This window comes from Solanum verrucosum, unplaced genomic scaffold (genome assembly GCF_900185275.1).
Source record: "Solanum verrucosum unplaced genomic scaffold, falcon-dt-bn FXZP01000047.1, whole genome shotgun sequence".
Taxonomy (NCBI): domain Eukaryota; kingdom Viridiplantae; phylum Streptophyta; class Magnoliopsida; order Solanales; family Solanaceae; genus Solanum; species Solanum verrucosum.
In genome coordinates this window covers 1,574,290-1,594,762 of record NW_026020155.1, presented here as the reverse complement: position 1 = coordinate 1,594,762, position 20,473 = coordinate 1,574,290, and the positions used below count along the sequence as shown (strand labels likewise).

The following is a 20,473-nucleotide window of genomic DNA, read 5'->3' as shown; positions in this document are numbered from 1 at the left end:
TTTGCCTACATGATGTCACCATGTAGGGACCGAAGCTACTCTTGATCCTTCTCTCCATTCACGTGGCTAGTACGGTGCTTATTCGAGTTGTTGGTGAGTCCTCAATGATTCGAGGGCTATGTTATGTTTCCGACTCCTATGTTTTGAGACTTTAGCTTGCAATTGTATTTTGACTATGAGGGGAGCCGGTAGTATGTCATGGCCCCGTCCTATCTATGTATGTAGAGGTGTGCGTTGGACAAGTACTTTGTAAATGAGCTTGACTCTTGTTCTATGATGTCATTTTGAAATGGTTTGCCCTTAGTCCCTATTTCCCGTTAAATAAATGTTGAATGTACTTCCGCGACCGATGAAGTGTGATGACAAGTTTGAGAGGCTTGTTTGGGGTTCCTTCGGGTTCCTCATTCGCCATGTCACGTCTAGGCCCTAGGCTTGGGTCGTGACAATGTCCAACGAAGCTGACTGGCGAGTTAACAACACTGCTGTACAATTAGAGTCGTATTAGGATTAGACTACTTATATTAATTAGGATTACATTACGACTAGGATTAGATTATGATTAGGATTATAGTACAACTAGGATTAGATTATTTATATTTGCATTATTATTATTATATAGTAATAATAGATATTGTAGTGGGACTCTAAGTATAGTTAACTTATGACTCTACAATTTTCTCCTATATAAGGAGGTTGTAACTCAACATTATTTTCATCAATACAAACCTTGATTTCTCTAATCCTAGACGTGAGGTTTCTACATGGTATCAGAGCATAAAATCTCTTCCGCTCTCTGAGTATTGATAAAAAAAAAAAACTCACACGTTGCAATGACCCCTTCTACCGAAACCATGTCAACCTCCTCACTTCACCAAATCATTGCCGCTTGCTCCATTAAATCTAAGCCAACAAACTACCTCATATGGAGGATACAAATATCCCAATTGATTCAGTTGATGAAACTAGCGTATCTCATCTATGAACCAAGTAAAAGTAGTTGTTCCACTGGACAGACTGCTGGGAAAGTTGTAAAAGTTAAGAATGATGCAAAAGATAGTGACATCATTGATGATTGAAAGGAGAAAAATGTGTTACTAAGGAGTTGGATCTCAAGCAGCTTGACCGAAGAAACCATGCATCTAATTGTGGGCTGCTCAACTGCCAAGGAGATGTGAGAATGCTTGGAAAAAACTTATATTCAAGCAACAAAAATAATTAACTTTGCTAGAGATTTATGTCTCAAATACAAGGCCTTTGTCATAATAGGTAATACACCATATTCCACCCTTAATCAATTTGTTTATACTCTCACGAGTTTTGATATAAGGGAAGATGAAGAAAATGTGTCACAACAAAACCATAACATGATATTCTCTGCCCAAAAAGGCAGGGGAAGAAGATACAGCAACATCAACTCCAGAGAAACATGCATCATATTCATACCGAAGCATTGACAAAAATAAGTTTTTTTTGGGTATTCAAAGTTTTTTTTTGTTGCGTATTCAAATCAAGCTAGGAGTAACCATTCCTCTACTCAATAGCTTGAGGGGAATTATTGAAAAAGAAGGAAGGTGACGATTGAAACATGTCAAAGGAACAAGTCCAACGCAACTGACTGACGTGTCTACATCAAGTGTTGATGAAGAACGAAGCTGACGATTGAAACATGTCAAAGGAACAGGTCCAACGAAGCTGACTGACAAGTTTACAACACTGCTGTACAATTAGAGCCGTACTGGGATTAGACAAATATTAATTAGGATTATATTACAACTAGGATTAAATTATGATTAGGATTATTGTAACATCCGGTAATTTGAAATATCTATGAAGAGGCTAAAAAATCAGAAATAGTCATTTTTTGAATAAAATTCAAAATCTAGAAATTTGGTTGTGTGGAAATCAGTGAGTTTTGGCCAACTTTGAGCAGTCATAACTCCTAGATCAGGATGAGTTAGGAGTAGTTCCAGTTATGTTTGGAAAGCCATTGGAATGATCTTTCCAACGCTGCCGAGTCTGCTCGATTCCGAGTTCGTATGAGCGAGTTATGCCCTTTAAAAGTTGGGCAGTTGGCAGGGAATCCGTCTGGAAATTTTAAGGGCATTTTGGTCTTTTCCCTAGACATTACTTTTGGGATTATATTGTTGTGTTAGGATGATCTTTGGATCATTTTGTCCCATTTTAAAAGAGAAAGAGTTAGGGTTCTTGAGTGAAGAAAGAGAAGAAGGAGAAGAAAGAGGAGATCAACAAGTTTCCGTCAAAGATCGTCGTGGATATTGTCGGGGGTGATCCCTATCAAGGTATGTGAGTTCTTAGTGTTGGGTGATCCTTTCCCCCACACACCAAACTCATTTTCATTATTGAGAAAAGATTGGATATATTGCTGAAGTTGTTGGGTTGTGTTGTTGATGTTGTTGATCATGTTGTTGAAGTTCTTGTTGGCTGTGGAACATGATTTGGTTGTGTGTTTGAGTTGAATCTCTTGTATGTTGAGGGGTTTTATGATCCTTAGTGTTTGGGATTGAGTCCATTGAAGTTAGGATGGTTTAGAGTTGAAGAAAAGGGAGAGAAAAGTCGAGTTTTCTGGGGAAGGGGCTGGCGCGTCGCGCCTGCCAGCGCGCCCCAAAAGGGACTCTGAAGTCCAGCCCTTGGGGCGGCGCGCCTCTCAGACCGCCAGCAGGTGCCTTCTGAGCTTCAAGGGCTGGCGCTCCGCGCCTTGCAGAGCGCCAAGGACGCTATGTTCCCCCATTCTTTCCATGCTTTCTCATGCATGTTCCTAGGTATTATACCTATGTTTCCTAGTTGTTTCCAACACTCTAAGGTACATTTAGACATCCTGAATTCATCCATAAACAGGTGATTATATACCTTGAATCCGTAATTCAATTCAAGGCAAGTTAGGATCGAAGTTAAGGTGAAGTTAGAGTCAAATAAGGTTTAAAAGTAAGTTCAAGCAAGTCTCTAAAGCTTTTCAAGAGTTGTTATTAAACGTTTTACCTTCGTTTTAAGGTTCAAGTTTCAAGTCGAGTAAAGAATATAGAGTTCAAGCCAAGTGAACAGTCTCAAGTTTCAAGTCAAGAAAAAGAGCATAAAGTCGAGTCCATTTCTCGAAAGTTATTAGGGAACTATGTATTTCCCAAAGAGGTTTCTAAATGTTTTTACATTTGAGTAAGAAAGGAACATCGATTTTCAAGAGAGCCTTTGGGCTAGATTTTGAGCAATTTTCTCAAACCAAAGAAAGATGTGTTTAAAACGCTTACGAGCTAAGTATTTTTGGGAGTAGTCTTGAGCACCGAATTGGGGACACGAGTTCATATAAACTCAACTCTCCATAAGAACCATGCGCCAACATGGGAGTTAACGGGTCATACTTTTTAGATGAATCCGTAAAGTTAAGCTAGTGGATCCACTTGGTAAAGTTAGCTTCCTATATCGTGGCAAGGTATAGAATAGTCCTCGGGCAACGTGAGGTAAAACGTTGTATCACCACTAAGTTTAATAGTGGTGGTTTGTCAGTTAGAGAAGCTCCCACAATAGAAAAAGCTTGGTTCCTCGAATAGTTCTGCTTAGTGTGGATGGGGGTATGGGACCTCATTCATACATTGCACAAGTAGACTTTGAGAGGAAGCATGGTATTTTTATGATATTATAAAGTTGATTTTTACGTCATGTTTTTAAGAGTTTTACAAGCTTTATATATTGCATGTGTCTTATTGCTTTATATATTGAGTTCGGTTATTCATGAGTCGAACAGAGCCAAGGTAAGTGTTCTATTGTACTCTTTTCAAGCTTAAGTTGTGGCTTAGCTTTCCAGCTCGCATACTCGTACATTCCATGTACTGATGCCAGTTGGCTTGCATCTTATGACGATGCAGATACAGGTACCCCGGATCAGCATCCTGCGCGTCGTTGATCCAGCTGAGCACTCCAGAGTCAGTGGTGAGCCTCCTTGCATTCCGAAGGACTCAATTATTTTGTATTCTTAAGTTTTGTTTTGTTAAGGTGTTGCGGGGTCTGTCCCAACATCCATCTCAGTGTTATAGAGGCTTCATAGACAGTCAGTCAGTTAGTTAGTTTTGAGTCTCTCTTTTGTGTATATGTATAAATATTCTATTTTGAGACTCGAGTTGCCTTTTTGGCCATATTTTATCAATTGGTTGTTTATAACCTTTCATTGCATTGAGTTATGCTTTTGAGATAAGTTTCCGCTAAGTTAAGAAAGCCAGGCCAAGGGTTCGCTTGGGGCCAACAATGGTCTCCAAGTGCTGGTCCCTCCCAGGGTGTAGGCTCGGGGCGTGACAATTATAGTACAACTAGGATTAGATTATTTATATTTGCATTATTATTATTATATAGTAATAATAAGTATTGTAGTAGGACTCTAAGTATAGTTAACTTAGGACTCTACAATTCTCTCTTATATAAGGAGGTTGTAACTCAATATTATTTTCATCAATACAATCCTTGATTTCTCTAATCCTAGACGTGAGGTTTCTACATGGGGAAGAAGATACAACAACATCAACTCTAGAGAAACATACATCACATTCATACTGAAGCATTGACAAAAAGAAGTTTTTGCTAGGTATTCAAAGTTTTTTTTGTTGCGTATTCAAATCAAGCTAGGAGTAACCGTTCCTCTACTCACTAGCTTGAGGGGAAGTGTTGAAGAAGAAGTAAGTTGACGATTGAAACATGTCAAAGGAACAGGTCCAACGCAGCTGACTGACGTGTCTACAACAAGTGTTAATGAAGAAGGAAGCTGACGATTGGAACATGTCAAAGGAACAGGTCCAACAAAGCTAACTAGCGAGTTTACAACACTGCTGTACAATTAGAATCGTACTAGAATTAGACTACTTATATTAATTAGGATTATATTACAATTAGGATTAGATTATGATTAGGATTATAGTACAACTAGGATTAGATTATTTATATTTGCATTATTATTATTATTATATATTAATAATAGGTATTGTAGTAGGACTCTAAGTATAGTTAACTTAGGACTCTACAATTCTCTCCTATATAAGGAGGTTGTAACTCAACATTATTTTCATCAATACAATCCTTGATTTCTCTAATCCTAGACGTGAGATTTCTACACTTGTCTCTTGCCCACTTTAAATCATGGGAGCACATTGTGTATTCCATTTAATTTTATGTATAAATCTCGTAACCTTATTCTCAGTGATTCTCATGTGTCGTAAGGTTTCATAGATATGTGTCGAGTTATATTGTTTTGGGGTTATGGATATTTGAATGGTTTTGTAAATGATTCATATGTTTCAATTGATTTTTTACTTCTATGAAGTATTTTATGAAGGTTATAATGACACTGAAAAAAGAATGTTCTTTAAGTTATTAATTGAATATAATGAGATATACATGATCATAATTTGTGTAGATAAAACACGATAATGGTTTGCTCGATATGAGATAAAAACATTAGATGTCAGTCACGTTTGCATATCTAAATTGGGGCGTGACATAAAATCATTTTTCCTTCTAAATAAAATACATGTAAAATAAATGTATAAATATCTTTTTTTTCCTAATAAGCTGCTTAAAGGTACTTTCCGAAAAGATTGATCATATACAAAATGCTCGGTTAAAACTCATAAAAGTGTTTTATCAAATGAATACATCAAACGCAAATTGTTATAGCTCGAGAATAATTTTTTGAAAAGCTATTTTGACAAAAAAAAAAGAAAAGGTACATATTAAAATAGGCAGATTTTAAATACTTGACCAATGGACTCAATATAGAGGAATATGGTTGGATTATCTTGCTCTTCTCACTATTTATTCTTTTTCAGTTTTAATTTATACTTTTTTTTAGGAAAATCCGTATTTACTATTGTACAACTCAAACTCTCAAATTGCAATAGTCCAAGCCACTAGAAATAGGGTGATGTTATGACTTATGACAAGCATTGCAATTTGCAAAAGAGTGGAGACTACAAATTGGATTTTGGAAAGTTAAATTAATTAGGGACCATTGAAGGGCTTGCTCTGTCGGCCAAGAAGCCTTGTGGATAAACTATACTCAACAATTTTTTTAAAAAAAAAGGATAAGGATTGGGTCACAAGTGGGGGTTTTAATTTTGAAGCAGATGGACTCTTATTCCAATTTTGGTCTAGTAAGTTGTATTGGTATGAAAATGTTGCATTCCTGTGCCAAAATCAATGAATTTGTAGTAACGTAACCATCATATTTAATTTTTCAGCAAACGAAATTCAGTTAGAAGTGTTTTAACATTAAATAAATTATGTCAGAGGAAGTGTGGTGTTACAATTGAAAGTGTTAGGACCGACAATAAGCAGGTGTTATGAGGAAGATAGCAAAACAATCTTTAAAAGACCATGAGTAATAAAATAAGCGAGAAATATACCAAAAGATACAAAGATTTAACGTGCTTCAATCAATCGACCTGCATCCACAAAGGAGATGAGCAATCCACTATAAATATGAGAGTACAAAATACAGATAGAAATAACCTCAATCAATTCACTTGGAATACATGGGAAATTCACACAAGTGATAACGTATCAAACTTGTGACCCACAAATTCTCCCCCTAACCAAAACTCTCAAAGCCCGTAGAACTACATTGTGAATGTTAATTAATGTTAGAAGGATCAAACCTATATTTATAGAGTTCTAAACATTTTCCTACAAGAAAAGCACTAGTCAAATATTAAAATATTTTGCGAAGGGAAATATGGTCATTATAACTCTTTGATGACAATTGTTCTCAAACAGTTAAACTGGCAAGCATTAGCGAAAGAAATTCAATCATTAAAAGTTATAGTATATAGTTAGTAAAGAGAAATTTGATGACTAAAATCACTTAAAACAACAAAAATAGTTTTTTTATGATCAATCAACAAATTAACAAATTAGCGAAGGAAAACTTATATCACTAAAAAAATAATGTATAAATAATAATCAAAATATATTGTTATTAAAAGACCTTTGACAACGGAATTTTTAATATCAAAATTTTGACAACTGATTATGAAAAGATTTTTGATCTATCAACTTTTGACAGACCGTTTTCCCGTTATTATGTTCAGTGGGAATGTGATTGAAAGATAGTAGAACACGGACTTATTGACAGTGACAGTGAAGGTCCATATACAATCTTTGACTACAAGTTCAAACTTGGCTCTTCTCAAATTGTTTGTTAGTTACTTAATTAGGTATTCTAATGACTTAATTTGACGTCGGTAAACTTAACTTTAAAATTAAATTAAAGTTAGATGAAACAATTACTTAAGTGGAGAACAAATAACTTTGTAATAATTTATTATGCGATTTTATAATTTTTTGTTTATTTGATAAGATTGAATAAACAATCGGGGCTATTTTAATAGTTTTACAACTTATGAGATTTTTATGTTTATGAGAAAATATACAACACAAAAATTCCATAGCGCATGTCCAAACAAACCTTCAATTTCATCTCATGATTCCATATCATGATACGATATCATGATTCCATATCATGATACGATATCATGATTCCATATCATGATTCCATATCATGATACGATATCATGATACCATATCGCATGGCCAAACTGGCCCTAAAACAAAAGGGTTCATTTTAAAATAGTTAAATACTTAACCAATGGACTCAATATATATAGAGGAATATGGTTGGATTATCTTGCTCTTCTCACTATTTTTTCTTTTTCAGTTTTAATATATAAGTACTTTTTTAGGAAAATCCCTATTGACTAGTGTACAACTCAAACTCCCAAATTGCAATAGTCCAAGCCACTAGGAATAGGGTGATGTTATGAGTTATGACAAGCATTGCAATTTGCAAAAGAGTGGAGACTTTTGCAAGTATAGAAATTGGATTTTGGAAAGTTAAAACTAGGGACCATTAAGGGCTTGCTCTGTCGGCCAAGAAGCCTTGTGGATAAACTATACTCAACAATTTTTTTTTAAAAAGAGGATAACGATTGGGTCACAAGTGGGGGTTTTAATTTTGAAGCAGATGGTCTCTTATTCCAATTTTGGTCTAACAAGTTGTATTGGTATGAAAATGTTGGATTCTTGTGCCAAAATCAATGAATTTGTAGTAACGTAACCCTCATAGTTAGTTTTTCAGCCAATGAAATTCAGTTAGAAGTTTAAACGTAAAATAAATTATGTCACAGCAAGTGTGGTGTTACAATTGAAAGATACTAGAAAACGGGCTAAATGACAGTGACATTGAACGTCCTTGTGCTGCCTTTTGACTACAAGTTCAAACTTGTTACACTCAACTACTTGTTGTTCGTTGCAAAATTCACTCCTTATTTACGAAGGGAAATATGGTCTTTATAACTCTTTGATAACAAGTTCTCCAACAGTTAAACGGGCAAGCATTAGCGAAAGAAAATTCAATTGTTAAAACATTATATACCGTTAATAAAGAAAATCTTGATGGCTAAAATTACTTGTAACGACAAAAATAATTTTTTTCATCAAAAGTTGTTTTAATTTTATGATTGATCAACAAATTTGTGAAGACAAAAAATGATGTCACTAAAAATAATCAGAATTTATATTGTTATAAAAGAACCTTTGACGACTGAATTTTTAATGTGGAAATTTTTGACAACCGATGACTAAAGGATTTTTTATCTATCAACTTTTCAGTCGCTAAAGAACTATTTTCCTGTAGTAATAAAGGGGATCCAGTATTTTATGTGTTTTCCCTTATTATGTTCACTGGGGATGTGGTTGAAAGATACTAGAACACGGACTAAATGACAGCGACACTGAAGTTCCATGTGCAGTTTTTGACTACAAGTTCAAACTTGGCTCTTCTCAAATTGTTTGTTAGTTACTTAATTAGGTATTCAAATGACTTAATTTGACGTCGGTAAACTAAAGTGGCTGCTAAAGTTAATATAGCTGCTTCTTATTAAATAAATGATTAATTAAATAAAGAAGAATACACGTCGGCTGTCTATAAGTATTACTCCCTCCGTTTAAAAAAGAGTGACCTGGTTTGACTTGACACGGAATTTTAGAAAATAAAGAAGAATTTTGAATCTTGTGGTCCTAAATTAAAGTTATGTCAAATGTACTAAATTGCCCTTCAATCTTGTGGCTTTAAACATGTCATGTGAAAAACTGAAATTTATAGGGGAAATTACGTGGTTAAGCAAACTTATACTAATTAATTACTCATCATAGCTATAGTTTGCTATAATTACCACTCACGACTAACATTATACATTAATTACGCGAGCTGACTTCGGGTTTGTATAATTAGCCACGTTTGTATATGTATAATTCGCCAGAATATACAAATACATATATATAATATACAATTATCTAACCTATATACATATACAATTCACCTCTCTCCCACTCTCTGCCCTCTCTCGCTCGCCTCTCTCCTCCCTCTCCCAATCTCGCTTGTCATATATACAAATGCATATGTATAGTATACAATTATCTAATCTATATACATATACAATTCACCTCTCTCCCACTCTCTGCCCTCTCTCGCTCGCCTCTCTCCTCCCTCTCCCAATCTCACTCGCCTCTCTCCTCCCTCTCCCAATCTCGCTTGCCATATATACAAATACATATGTATAATATACAATTATCTAACCTATATACATATACAATTCACCTTTCTCCCACTCTTTGCCCCCTCTCTCTCTCGCCTCTCTCCTCTCTCTCCCAGTCTCGCTCGCCTCTCTCCTCCATATAACATGTAACTATGAATAACTATAGCTATGGAGAGTAATTAGGTTATTTTTGAATGGTTATATATATAAAAATTCTCATTAAAATATTATCAAAAAAGAAAAGATGTCATTCTTTTTTAAACAAATAAAAAAGGAAAGAGGAAGTACTATATAAATGCCCCTAGTGGCAGATAAAACAAAGAGAGCTCTTTAATTTAATTTTAATCAGCTAAGAGTGTTGAACGGATCTATAATTTACAAAAAATAAATGATGTTCTTTTTTCAGTTGAACTTGAAACTTGTGCCACTTTTGACAAAGGGGCATGTGCAATTATCGATAAGAAAATTGGTATTCCATCTACTTGGGCATCGCCTATATTTTATTATGTTCATATTATTGCTTCTAAAACTATAGAGTATAATTTAAAGGGAATAAACTTGGTAAATATTTTATTCGTTTGGTAACTGGCATGAAATTTGGTATCCTTCTACTATCTTGTGTGTCTCTTAATACTTCATATGCTAAATTCTCATAAAATGTTTCTCCTCTAATAAGTTTTACGATATAGTGTTAAGTTAAATTTACCTAACAAATATTAAATATAATTAGTTTTTTCGTTTCTAGTTACGCGTTGTACTTATTAAAATTAGATATTCCTTATTATTTGTCATTTCACAAAATCAATGCATCAATGACACTATTCTTTCTATTTTATCCTTTGAAAGTTATTAGACTTGGAAATATATATTTGATCAATAGAGAAAAAAAACTAAAGTAATCCATGTTCATTGGTCAAATTAGTTAATCAACTTAAATTAATTCATGTTCATTTATTAAATTAAACATCCTTGCTATTAGGAAATACTCCTCCTTTATATTTTTAGTTTTTATATTTAGTATAAAATATAAGAAACATATTTTAAGAAATGTTTAATAAATAGGGGTAACTTAAATAAATGGTTACCTTGGATTTATTGTTTTTCTTAGTGTGAAAATAGCTAATTGAAATGAGAATCGAATTTTGCACATCACGGATTTTATTACTATCGATGTCCCCACCTATTACTGCTCTCTTAAGCGTTCAGATGCTATTATTCTCCACAAGTTAACTTCACGTTCAGATTGGATCTCTCCGCTAACAGAGACTACCTTTTTGTCCACACACAGATGGAGACTACCACATACTCAAAGCCAAACCAAAAGTTTCTCGATCCAATACATCTTTGATTAATGTTGTTCAAATTTATTTTCTCCGTTCAATTATAGTTATCCATTATACTAAAAATAGTTGTCCAATAATATTTATCCAATTTACAATGTGAATCGACTTTTTTTATAATGAAGAAATATGTAATGCCTGGATTATTCATAAAGGAATAATCTGTTGCGCTTTCGGCCAGAAATCTATTCATACCTGCAAGTGATATTAATTGCGCATTTCCTTCACTTTTTGTTTTTCTCATTATTCTATGAATATAAATTCAGGATGAGATATTATTCAGAATACACCTAATTAATTTAATTTAATGCCGTCCGGTTCATGTACTCCGTGCTGTCCACCTTTTGCTTTTTCCTTTTTGTGGAACAATCAATATGTCGAACACAAACCCGTGATTGTAAAATGAGTGGATATGCATAATAATTACTCATCCGTCTCAATTTATGTTACCTACTTTAATTTGAGCAAAATTTAAGAAAGAAAAAAAAATTCTAAAACTTATCATTTAAAACAATCACAATTTTTTGTGTGACTATTAATCATTTTATTAAGTATAAAATATAGATTTTAAAATTAAATTATTACTAAATATAAATTATTTGTAAGACTAACTAAAATGAAAGTGAATGGTATAAATTGAGATAGAGGGAGTAGTATATTAAAATAATGCCAGGAACATTGCATCCTTATAAGAAAGTGCAAGAACCTTTTCCCAACCATTCATCCCCAATCCTTTTTCCCTCATCATTTGATAATGGATTCCTCTACTCCTAATTGTCATGGCCTTTCCACATTTCACATTTCATTTTTCTACTTCATTGTAATAGCATCCACATTGCTATGCTCATCAACAGCAACAAGAGACCTTACCAAAAAATCCGAATTCAATACCTCTGATTTCATCAAAACCTCTTGTAGCACTACATTATACCCCAAATTATGCATTGAAACACTGTCACCTTACTCAAACTCCATCCAAACAAACCCAATGGAATTAGCCAATTCTGCACTTACAGTGAGCTTAAAAGGAGCTAAATCAACGACGAACAAAATCGCAAAGATGTCTAAAGAGGAAAGCTTAGGTGCAGCAGAAGCACATGCCTTAACAGACTGTGTGGAAAACATGGAAGATTCTGTTGATGAGCTTCAGAAATCATTGTTGGAAATGAAGAATTTGAATGGACCAGATTTTGAAGAGAAAATGGGGAATGTAATGACATGGGTAAGTGGTGCTTTGACAGATGAAGATACTTGTATGGATGGATTTCAAGAAAATTCTGCTATGAATGCCAAAGTTAAGGCTACTATTAGAAATTATATTGTTAATGTAGCACAGTTAACTAGCAATGCTTTAGCTCTTACCAAAAATCTTTCCTCTACTTAGTACATTAAATAAATTCACCACTATAATTTTTGTTCAGATGCTTTCCTTTTCCCATTTTGGAAAACAAAACAGAGCTTCTCTTCTTTATTTTCCGATTTTATGAGGAAGAAAAATGCGGATGCCAATATCTAATTATAGGCGAATCTAAGATTTATAGAATACTCCTCTGTTTCTAATTACTTGTCTACTATTTTCTTTTATAGTTGTTCCTAATTACTTGTCCATTTTGACAAATCAAGTAAAGACAATTTTTTTCCACATATTATACCCTCAATTAAATAATTAATTAATTTGAAAAATACAAAACTTTTCATCCACTTCATAATTAAAAGGGGTAAAATAATAAACTCACTATATCATTAATTGATTTTTTAATAGGTGTGTCAATTCAAAAGTGGACAAGTAATTATGGACAGAGGGAGTATGAACGTACTATTATAAAAAAAATTAAACATATTTCAAGTGGGAATTGATCCTAGTCATCATATTTGCCGCTTTTGACCCAATTAAGTAGTCAATTCAAGTCAAATACATGTATCTTTAATATTTGATTCTGAAATGTAGATACAGAGAGAGCCGAGCTAGAGAGAAACGAGAGAGTAGATTAGTGTATCCTAAATACATGTGAATCGCGCTTGGATATAGTGTATCTGGCACAAATCACACTTAATTTGATCCGCATGTATCCGAGTGCCTTATATACATATATTTGACGAAGTAAATGTGAGACAAAAGATAATTTATAAAACTAAAGTGAAAATAGTCATTAGATCCTAAACTATTGGGATTTGTGTTATTTGCTCATAAAATAAGGTTGGTCCTAAGCCTCGGATTGCCATGTTTGGGCCTCAGACACAAAGCCCAAGTGCCCAACATATTTGGATACATCACATCATAGCCCAGTTGCAAATAATGGCCCAACTAATGATGAATCACAGCCGACAGCTGGTTTGAAGAATCTCCAATGAAAATCCTTAGATTTTGTAAGCTGTAACGTGAGAATATAAAATGAGCACGGTACACCAAACTAAATTTGTTATTATTAGCCAATACTTAGTGGACAGCTGTATAGGAATATTCCTTTTGTTTTACCATTTTCTACCCTTACTCATATTAACACTGAAACTCAATGAAATTTGAATTCCACTGCAAAGTCCCACATTGAAAGATTAAACGTTCCTAACTATCAACAAAAATGTTCATTTTTGCTTTCTACATCATCTTAATCTATACTCTACGGGTTTGAATAGAAGAACTAAATAATTTTGATGTTTTCAGAAAGCAAAAATATTTGTCTGGAAATCTATATTAAAAATTTGCAAAACGTGACAGAAGGTTCTCAAGACTCAAGTTCATTCTTATTGCTTCGCTAATCAGCAAATTTTGTAATATAAAAACTTAATTGCTCCGTGCCGAATTTTCACCATGAGCACCAGACAACACCAAAATAGATAAAATTAGCTAAAAATAATAATAATAATAATAAAATTAGGAGTAATTCTTACACGTAAAGTGTCCCTTAAGAAGCTTTCATCTTTTTTCCTTAAAGAATTCATCAATCAATTGATCCTCTAATATCCTCGATTTGCCTAGGAAGCAATGTCCTCTACTTTTATTTAGGAGAACAGAAAGTATGAGCTCTATATACTTTATTGTAAATTATACGTATGATCGCACAATTATCATTTGATTTCACAAAAGTTACTTAACTTATTTTTACAGATTAAAATGTTAAAAACATCTAATTTAGATTATTTTTGTCCGGCTTCAACTTGGGTGCCGCTCAAATTTTGAAGGGGAGCGTTTTTTCTCCCTATTGATCATAGAATAACATGTTTAAATCACTAAATCATGACTTAAAAATCCACATGATGAAGTTTCATTAGAACGTAACCTTTCTCGTTACAAAACGTCTTGCCTAAGCCATAATTATAATTATTGAGGTTCATGTTCAACGTAAAGGAAAACACGCATCAATGCAAACGTCTTCGACAAGTAATTTTCCACTAACTTGTAGCTAGAGTCTAGAGACATCGCCTTCTCTTTTGCAGTGTTTGTGCTTCTCATTTTTTGATCAATTTCTAGCCACGTTCACGCATTAATATCTTTAGTTGAATAATAAACTTTATAAGTATTGGCCATGTTATCTTCACGCTTCGTACGTACCTTAAAAAAATATGAACTACTGGACCTATATAATGTGCAATTAATAGTTGAATATTGTAGGTGTAATTGATGTATTTATTTTATATACGTAAATTAGAAGTCATAGATCCACCTTGGATCTCACACGTTGATAAGTTGACTCTGCCGACGAACTCCAGATACTTGAATTTCCCATGTGATTGCCGCATTGGTGGCGGCGCCAAATAAGCTCATACGCCTACATTCACAACTCATTTTTGAGCACCAATTTTATTGTTATTTTTAATACTCACTTTTAAGCATCTTAATTTAATTATTAGACACAAAATGAAAAGAATTTTGAATTTTGTTGTCTAAAATTAAAAAGACATAATATATAAATATGTCTTTTAACTTGGATTCAACTGACATGTATATCTTTCAACTTTGAATGTCCACAAATAAGCTTTTAACTTGTATAATAAAATTGAACAAATAACACACTTGTCCTACATGATGTCCTACATGATAATTTTGGTCCTATGTAGCGTTCTATATGTATTATACCACATAGGACGTGCATGTCTACTTGTTCAATTTTATACAAATTTAAGTGTCTACTTATACATACCCAAAATTGTAGGGCCTAGATGTCAACTGAAATTAAGTTAAAGAGTATGCCAATTAAAAATATATGTAATGTATTAAAATGTCTTTTAAATGTTGTGGTTTTAGTGGGATATTTGACTTTAGGCAGATCAAAAAAGAGAATAAAATATTATCATAACCAAACTTGAACAATTAAGAAAGATTGTTCCTTCTGCCAATTTGTTTGTCACTATAAATATATTCACATCTTCTCTCTATATTCATAATACAACATTTCTCCTCACTACTTACTATAGCTAGCACAAGAACTAATAATGGCGTCTAGTTGCAAAAGCTTGATTTTATTGCAACTCTTTTCAATTGTTCTATTCTTCTCACAAACACATCTTCTAGTCACAGCTGCCAAAGACTCTGGGCAAGCCAACACTAACTTCGTCAAAACCAAATGCAAAATCACCACATACCCTTCACTCTGCCTCAAAACACTAATTCCCTACGCGTCTTCTGTTAATGCCAACTCCACAAAACTTTGCAAAGAAGCCCTTAACGTAGCCACAAAAGGTGCACGAGATGCCTCTACCATTGTCTTGAATCTGAAAAAACAAAAGGGAATTAAGCGATACGAAGCCGCGGCTATTAAGGACTGCATAGAAGATGTGAAGGATGCAGTGTACGAACTGAAGCGAGCTGTTGATGCAATGGGACATTTAGGTGATAAAGATAAGGCATTTCAGTTGGCTAATGCTAAAACGTATGCAAGTGCTGCTATAACAGACGCGGACTCGTGCACAGGTGGGTTAACTGACCAGGGTAAGGTAAATCCAAAAGTGATGGATGCAATAAATAGAAGTATGGCTGTTGTTATTAAACTTAGCAGCATTGCCTTGTCACTCATTAACCATATTTAATTTATATATGAATGATGAATAGTGACAGTTTGTATTGAAAAAGTGATATCCATTTTATTGCTATAATTAACATTGATTTTTCATTGCATTTGTAACGTTTGTACTAAAATTTGTGTAACAAATCCAAACGTAGAAATAGCAACAAACCACTTTCAATTTCAATTTGTGTGACAAACCTATACGTAGAAATAGCAACAAACCACTTTCATTTTGTGTGACAAATCCAAACGTAAAAATAGCAACAGATCACTTTCAAAGGAAACAAACTCCTAACAAGTGCAAAAATCAAATTGCTGACTTGTGCACGTAATGTTCACCGTTTGGAACGGCGAGGTAAGTTGACATTGCACGTTCACAACTTATTTTAGATTTGCTTCCAAATATTTTGGCAATTTCCATAATTCTAACTTCGCATTACTTAGTGATGAGTTATTTTGTAATGAACGTTTAGTAGCTTAGTTAGTGGCTACCTAGTATTGTTGATGAGGGTTCTCCGTCCCCATTTGATTTAGTAAGATCATTGAATAATTAACGTACAAAAATTTAAAATAATATTGTAAAATACAATAATTTGCCTAATGTTAAAATTTCATTAGACCTTGTCGTACTTAACAAAAAAAAAGTAAAGAAAAAAAAGGAAGATAGAACAAATAATCAAGTAAAAATAACTCAAAATACAAAAACTAATAACCAAGAAGTTCTAAAATCAAGAGTAAGAGTAATTATCGGAACGTCTAGTATGCCCATATGATTCTTCCTCTTGCCAATTTGATTTCCATAAATACACGTTCATATCTTTTCTCTTTATTCCCAACACGAGAAAAATGTATGGCAAAACCTTGATTTTCCCCTTTTTGGCAATAGTTTTTTTCATCACACAAACAGCTACAGCTGCGAAAGAGTCCTCTAGGCCAGCCTACACAAATTTCATCAAAACCAAATGCAACATCACCACAAACCCTTCACTTTGTGTGAAAACATTATTGCCCTATGCTTCTACAGTGAAAACCAACCCCAGAATACTTTGCAAAGAAGCCCTTAAAGTAGCCATAAAAGGCGCACGCAGCGCTTCTCTCATTTTCTGGAATCTGAAAAAACAGGAGGGAATTTCCCAATATGAAGCCGGGGCTATTAGAGACTGCGTAGAAGCTGTGAAGACTTCAGTGCACGAACTCAAGCAGACTGTTAACACAATAGGACATCTAAGTGGTGCTGAAGATAAAGAATCTCAGTTGCATAACGCTATATCGTACGCAAGTTCTGCATTAACAAATGCAGAAACATGCATCGATGGGTTCTCCGAATCAGAGGAAAAGGTAAATCCAGACGTGAAGAAGGTGATAGATAAAAGCATCACTGTTATTAAAACGCTTGCCAGCAATGCGTTGTCACTCATTAGCGATCTTTAATTTGTGAATTCTACGCTTTAATTTTGTGGTTCAGAGACTGGATCCATAGATTTGGTGGAATTAATGCATATGACAATAATTAATTTCTTCTTATAATATTGTGGATCTGATGTCATTATTTTTATTGTCTGCTTAAGATACGTACCACCATAAATTTAGTTAGTTTGATGAGCTTGATCATGTGCACGCTATGGTTTTATTTAGAGTAAACACGTAAGAAAACCATTAAACTTGGCAACACAACTTACTTTAGCACTTAAATGATACGAGCATTTAAATATCCTCCTAACATTTTGAAGTGAATTAGAATGCCACTCTCACTTGCCACATCATAGCCTTGTAAGCACCACGTCACAACCATATAAGCACTATGTCATTAGTTTTCAAATTTTTTTTTGCTTGTTCATCTTTTTTCACACTTTTTAAAATTCATTACACTTATCAATTAACTAAAAATGCATTTTAAAATCAAAATTGCCCAACCTCATCATAGCCATGTAAGCACCACGTCACAACTCACAACCATATAAGCACTACATCATTAATTTTCAATTTTTTTTTTTTTTGCTTATTCAACTTTTTTCTTAAACACTTTTTAAGATTCATTACACTAATCAATTAATTAAAAATTTATTTTAAAATCAAAATTACCCCACCTTCTCCCCCCCCCCCCCCCCCTCTCTTTCTTCTTTCTTGATTTTCACCATTTTCAGCCTTCACTGGCTTCTCTTTTTTCCCCGACCATTTTCAACCTTCAATAGTTGTTTTCTTTTTCAACATTCATCAGTTTTTCTTTAAAAAAATAGCATACTTACTTTTTCTTCTTCGAACCCTCACCCTCTCCCACAAATCTGCCACTCGGAAAATGATATTTTTTGAAAGTTATTTTTTTTCTTAACAACACTCAAATGAAAAATGAAGGTTGTATAAAAAAGTTGATAGATCCACATTTTTTGCATCACAACTAATAGAAATCAAAATAGGTCACTTAAAATTCAAGAAAGTTTACATTCAATAATATAAATTACGTGTTGGATTTTGGGGATTAATGAAGGGCTGGTGAGGTGAGGGATGAAGATGAAGGAAAAATGACTAATATGAAAGAAGAAAGGTATAAGAAGATCTTCAAATGGGAAGAAGACATTTGAGGAAGACAAAATAAAGAGGACAAAAATATTTTATTTTTTTTAAATCGAACCCACAAATTTCATTTACTTCTTAACAAGAAATTTCACATTTTTTTAAAATTTAACTTATAAATTATTTTTAAAAAAAAACTATTAGTTATATATTGGCTAAGTCATGTTTATGATTTTACCATTCAGTATTTTTTATTTTTATTATTTCATGCGCTTCAAAATTGTTAAGGGGGTATTTAAATATCTGTATAAGGGTCTGAAAAATATATAGAAACAACATTTTAATCAACCCATTTTCTAAACCACATTTTAATCGGATTTGTTGTTGCGATACTAAACTTTCATAAGGACCTATTACCTCCCTAGACTATTTAATACCGTATTTTTTATCGCCTGAACTATTTAATAGTGTATTTTAAAGGTATATAGGTTCCCACGTGGACACATTACTATTTATAATTTTGCATTATTTTTTATGTCCACGTTGGAAAATATATATGTTTAAAATACAGTATTAAATAGTCTAGGGAGGTAATAGATCCTCATCAAAGTTTAGTATCGCAACAGTAAATCCGACCAAAGTAGGGGTGTCTTTCAAACCCTTATCCCATTAAAGTACTAAAGTAAATTTTGCTGTCAAGTTCAAATGATTTGATGTATTTACTCTTTTATTTAAAACAATTTCTTAGAGTTGGTTTTCGAAGATTGTGGTGCTTAATTGTGTTTGCAATTTGGAATATTCTTAGAGAGTTGATTTTCAAAGCTCAAACTTCTTGTATATGCTGATAGAAAATGGGTTGATTAAAATGTGGTTTCTATATATTGGACATTTTAGTTATTTCAATAGTGATAGCAATGGAGCGGGATGGGATGGGTTTAAGGCTATGCGGGGCGGAGCGGGTTTAAGGTTGTGCGGGGCGGATTGCGGGTATATGTGATTTTATGTGGGTTCAAACTTAATTTTAATTATTACAAGTTATAAGAATATTGAAAGAACATTATTTATTAAGATAATTTCTTTAATTAAAGCTACTAAAATATTCAAAATAGTAAATGAAAAAATGACTCAATAAAAAAATACTAATATGTACTATTTCTTACATGTTTAAGTCACTATCAAATTAAATTAACATAACTTAATGAAAAAAATGAATTTATTTTTATGAATTTTATTTTTAGTATCAAACTTAATTAGAAAAAGAAAATATTAAAATAAATAATATGCGGAGTGGGTTCATGCGGGGTGGAGTGGGGGAGGGGTTTGAAAATAAAAAAAGTTGTTATACGGGACGGAACAAATTAAAAACTATACGAATTAAGCTTAACCCACCTCGCCCTCGCCCCACACCGCCCCATTGACATCCTTAAATTTCAACGATTGACATGTTGGTACAAGTTCTATGTAAAATTGGTATCTTTAGACCCAACACTTATTTAGAAAAAAGAAGACCTAAAAATAACATGGTTATGTATTCAATCTTGTACCCGGACCCTAAAATCATGCTAAGAATAATAATATGCTATTTACACTCTAATGTATGTCCTTTTTTGTGGGTTGCACTTTATCATATCATTTTTAATGCTTTGCATCCTAATTACATCCTTTTCCTTGTATTTGAGGCTAATAATTACTATGTTAGTGTCATTAAAAACACCCATCTTGTCTCGCAGAAAAAAAAAAAAAAAACATAATGTATGTAAAGAAAATATATTTCAACAATACCAGGACCCTACATTGAATTTGGGAAGGGAAGTAAAGCCCTAGGACCTCAACACCCTGTGCCCAAACTTGTGTACAACTTGAATAGTGAGAATGTATATAAATCAACATCAATAATACAAATTAAATCATTTTCACGCCAATTAAATTAATACACTAGTTTAAATGTAAACTAATGTAAGGTAAGCAAACGAAGCGCCAGCCATAGCCATAGAGGACCAGCCAACGGAGGACGTGGCGGATGAGCTGCTGT

General features: G+C 33.4%; 3 protein-coding genes across 3 annotated transcripts; all 3 read left to right on the top strand.

The window, feature by feature from the left end:
• The first annotated feature begins 11,612 nt into the window (after positions 1 to 11,612).
• On the top strand, positions 11,613 to 12,347 carry LOC125828296 (21 kDa protein-like). Its single transcript, XM_049507609.1, has one exon. The coding sequence runs from the start codon at positions 11,682 to 11,684 to the stop codon at positions 12,309 to 12,311; it is 630 nt and encodes a 209-aa protein (XP_049363566.1). The 5' UTR covers positions 11,613 to 11,681; the 3' UTR covers positions 12,312 to 12,347.
• Positions 12,348 to 15,346: 2,999 nt separating this feature from the next.
• On the top strand, positions 15,347 to 15,978 carry LOC125828299 (pectinesterase inhibitor 4-like). The gene has a single exon (XM_049507612.1). It carries the CDS (start codon positions 15,359 to 15,361, stop codon positions 15,950 to 15,952), a length of 594 nt encoding a protein of 197 aa, XP_049363569.1. The 5' UTR covers positions 15,347 to 15,358; the 3' UTR covers positions 15,953 to 15,978.
• Positions 15,979 to 16,776: 798 nt separating this feature from the next.
• Positions 16,777 to 17,361, top strand: LOC125828303 (pectinesterase inhibitor 4-like). The gene has a single exon (XM_049507615.1). The coding sequence runs from the start codon at positions 16,777 to 16,779 to the stop codon at positions 17,359 to 17,361; it is 585 nt and encodes a 194-aa protein (XP_049363572.1).
• Positions 17,362 to 20,473: the final 3,112 nt, after the last annotated feature.

What these genes read in the sequence shown, in the direction of transcription:
- LOC125828303 (XM_049507615.1), top strand. Translation starts at nt 16,777, where the DNA reads ATGTATGGCAAAACCTTGATTTTCCCCTTTTTGGCAATAGTTTTTTTC.
- LOC125828296 (XM_049507609.1), top strand. Translation starts at nt 11,682, where the DNA reads ATGGATTCCTCTACTCCTAATTGTCATGGCCTTTCCACATTTCACATT.
- LOC125828299 (XM_049507612.1), top strand. Translation starts at nt 15,359, where the DNA reads ATGGCGTCTAGTTGCAAAAGCTTGATTTTATTGCAACTCTTTTCAATT.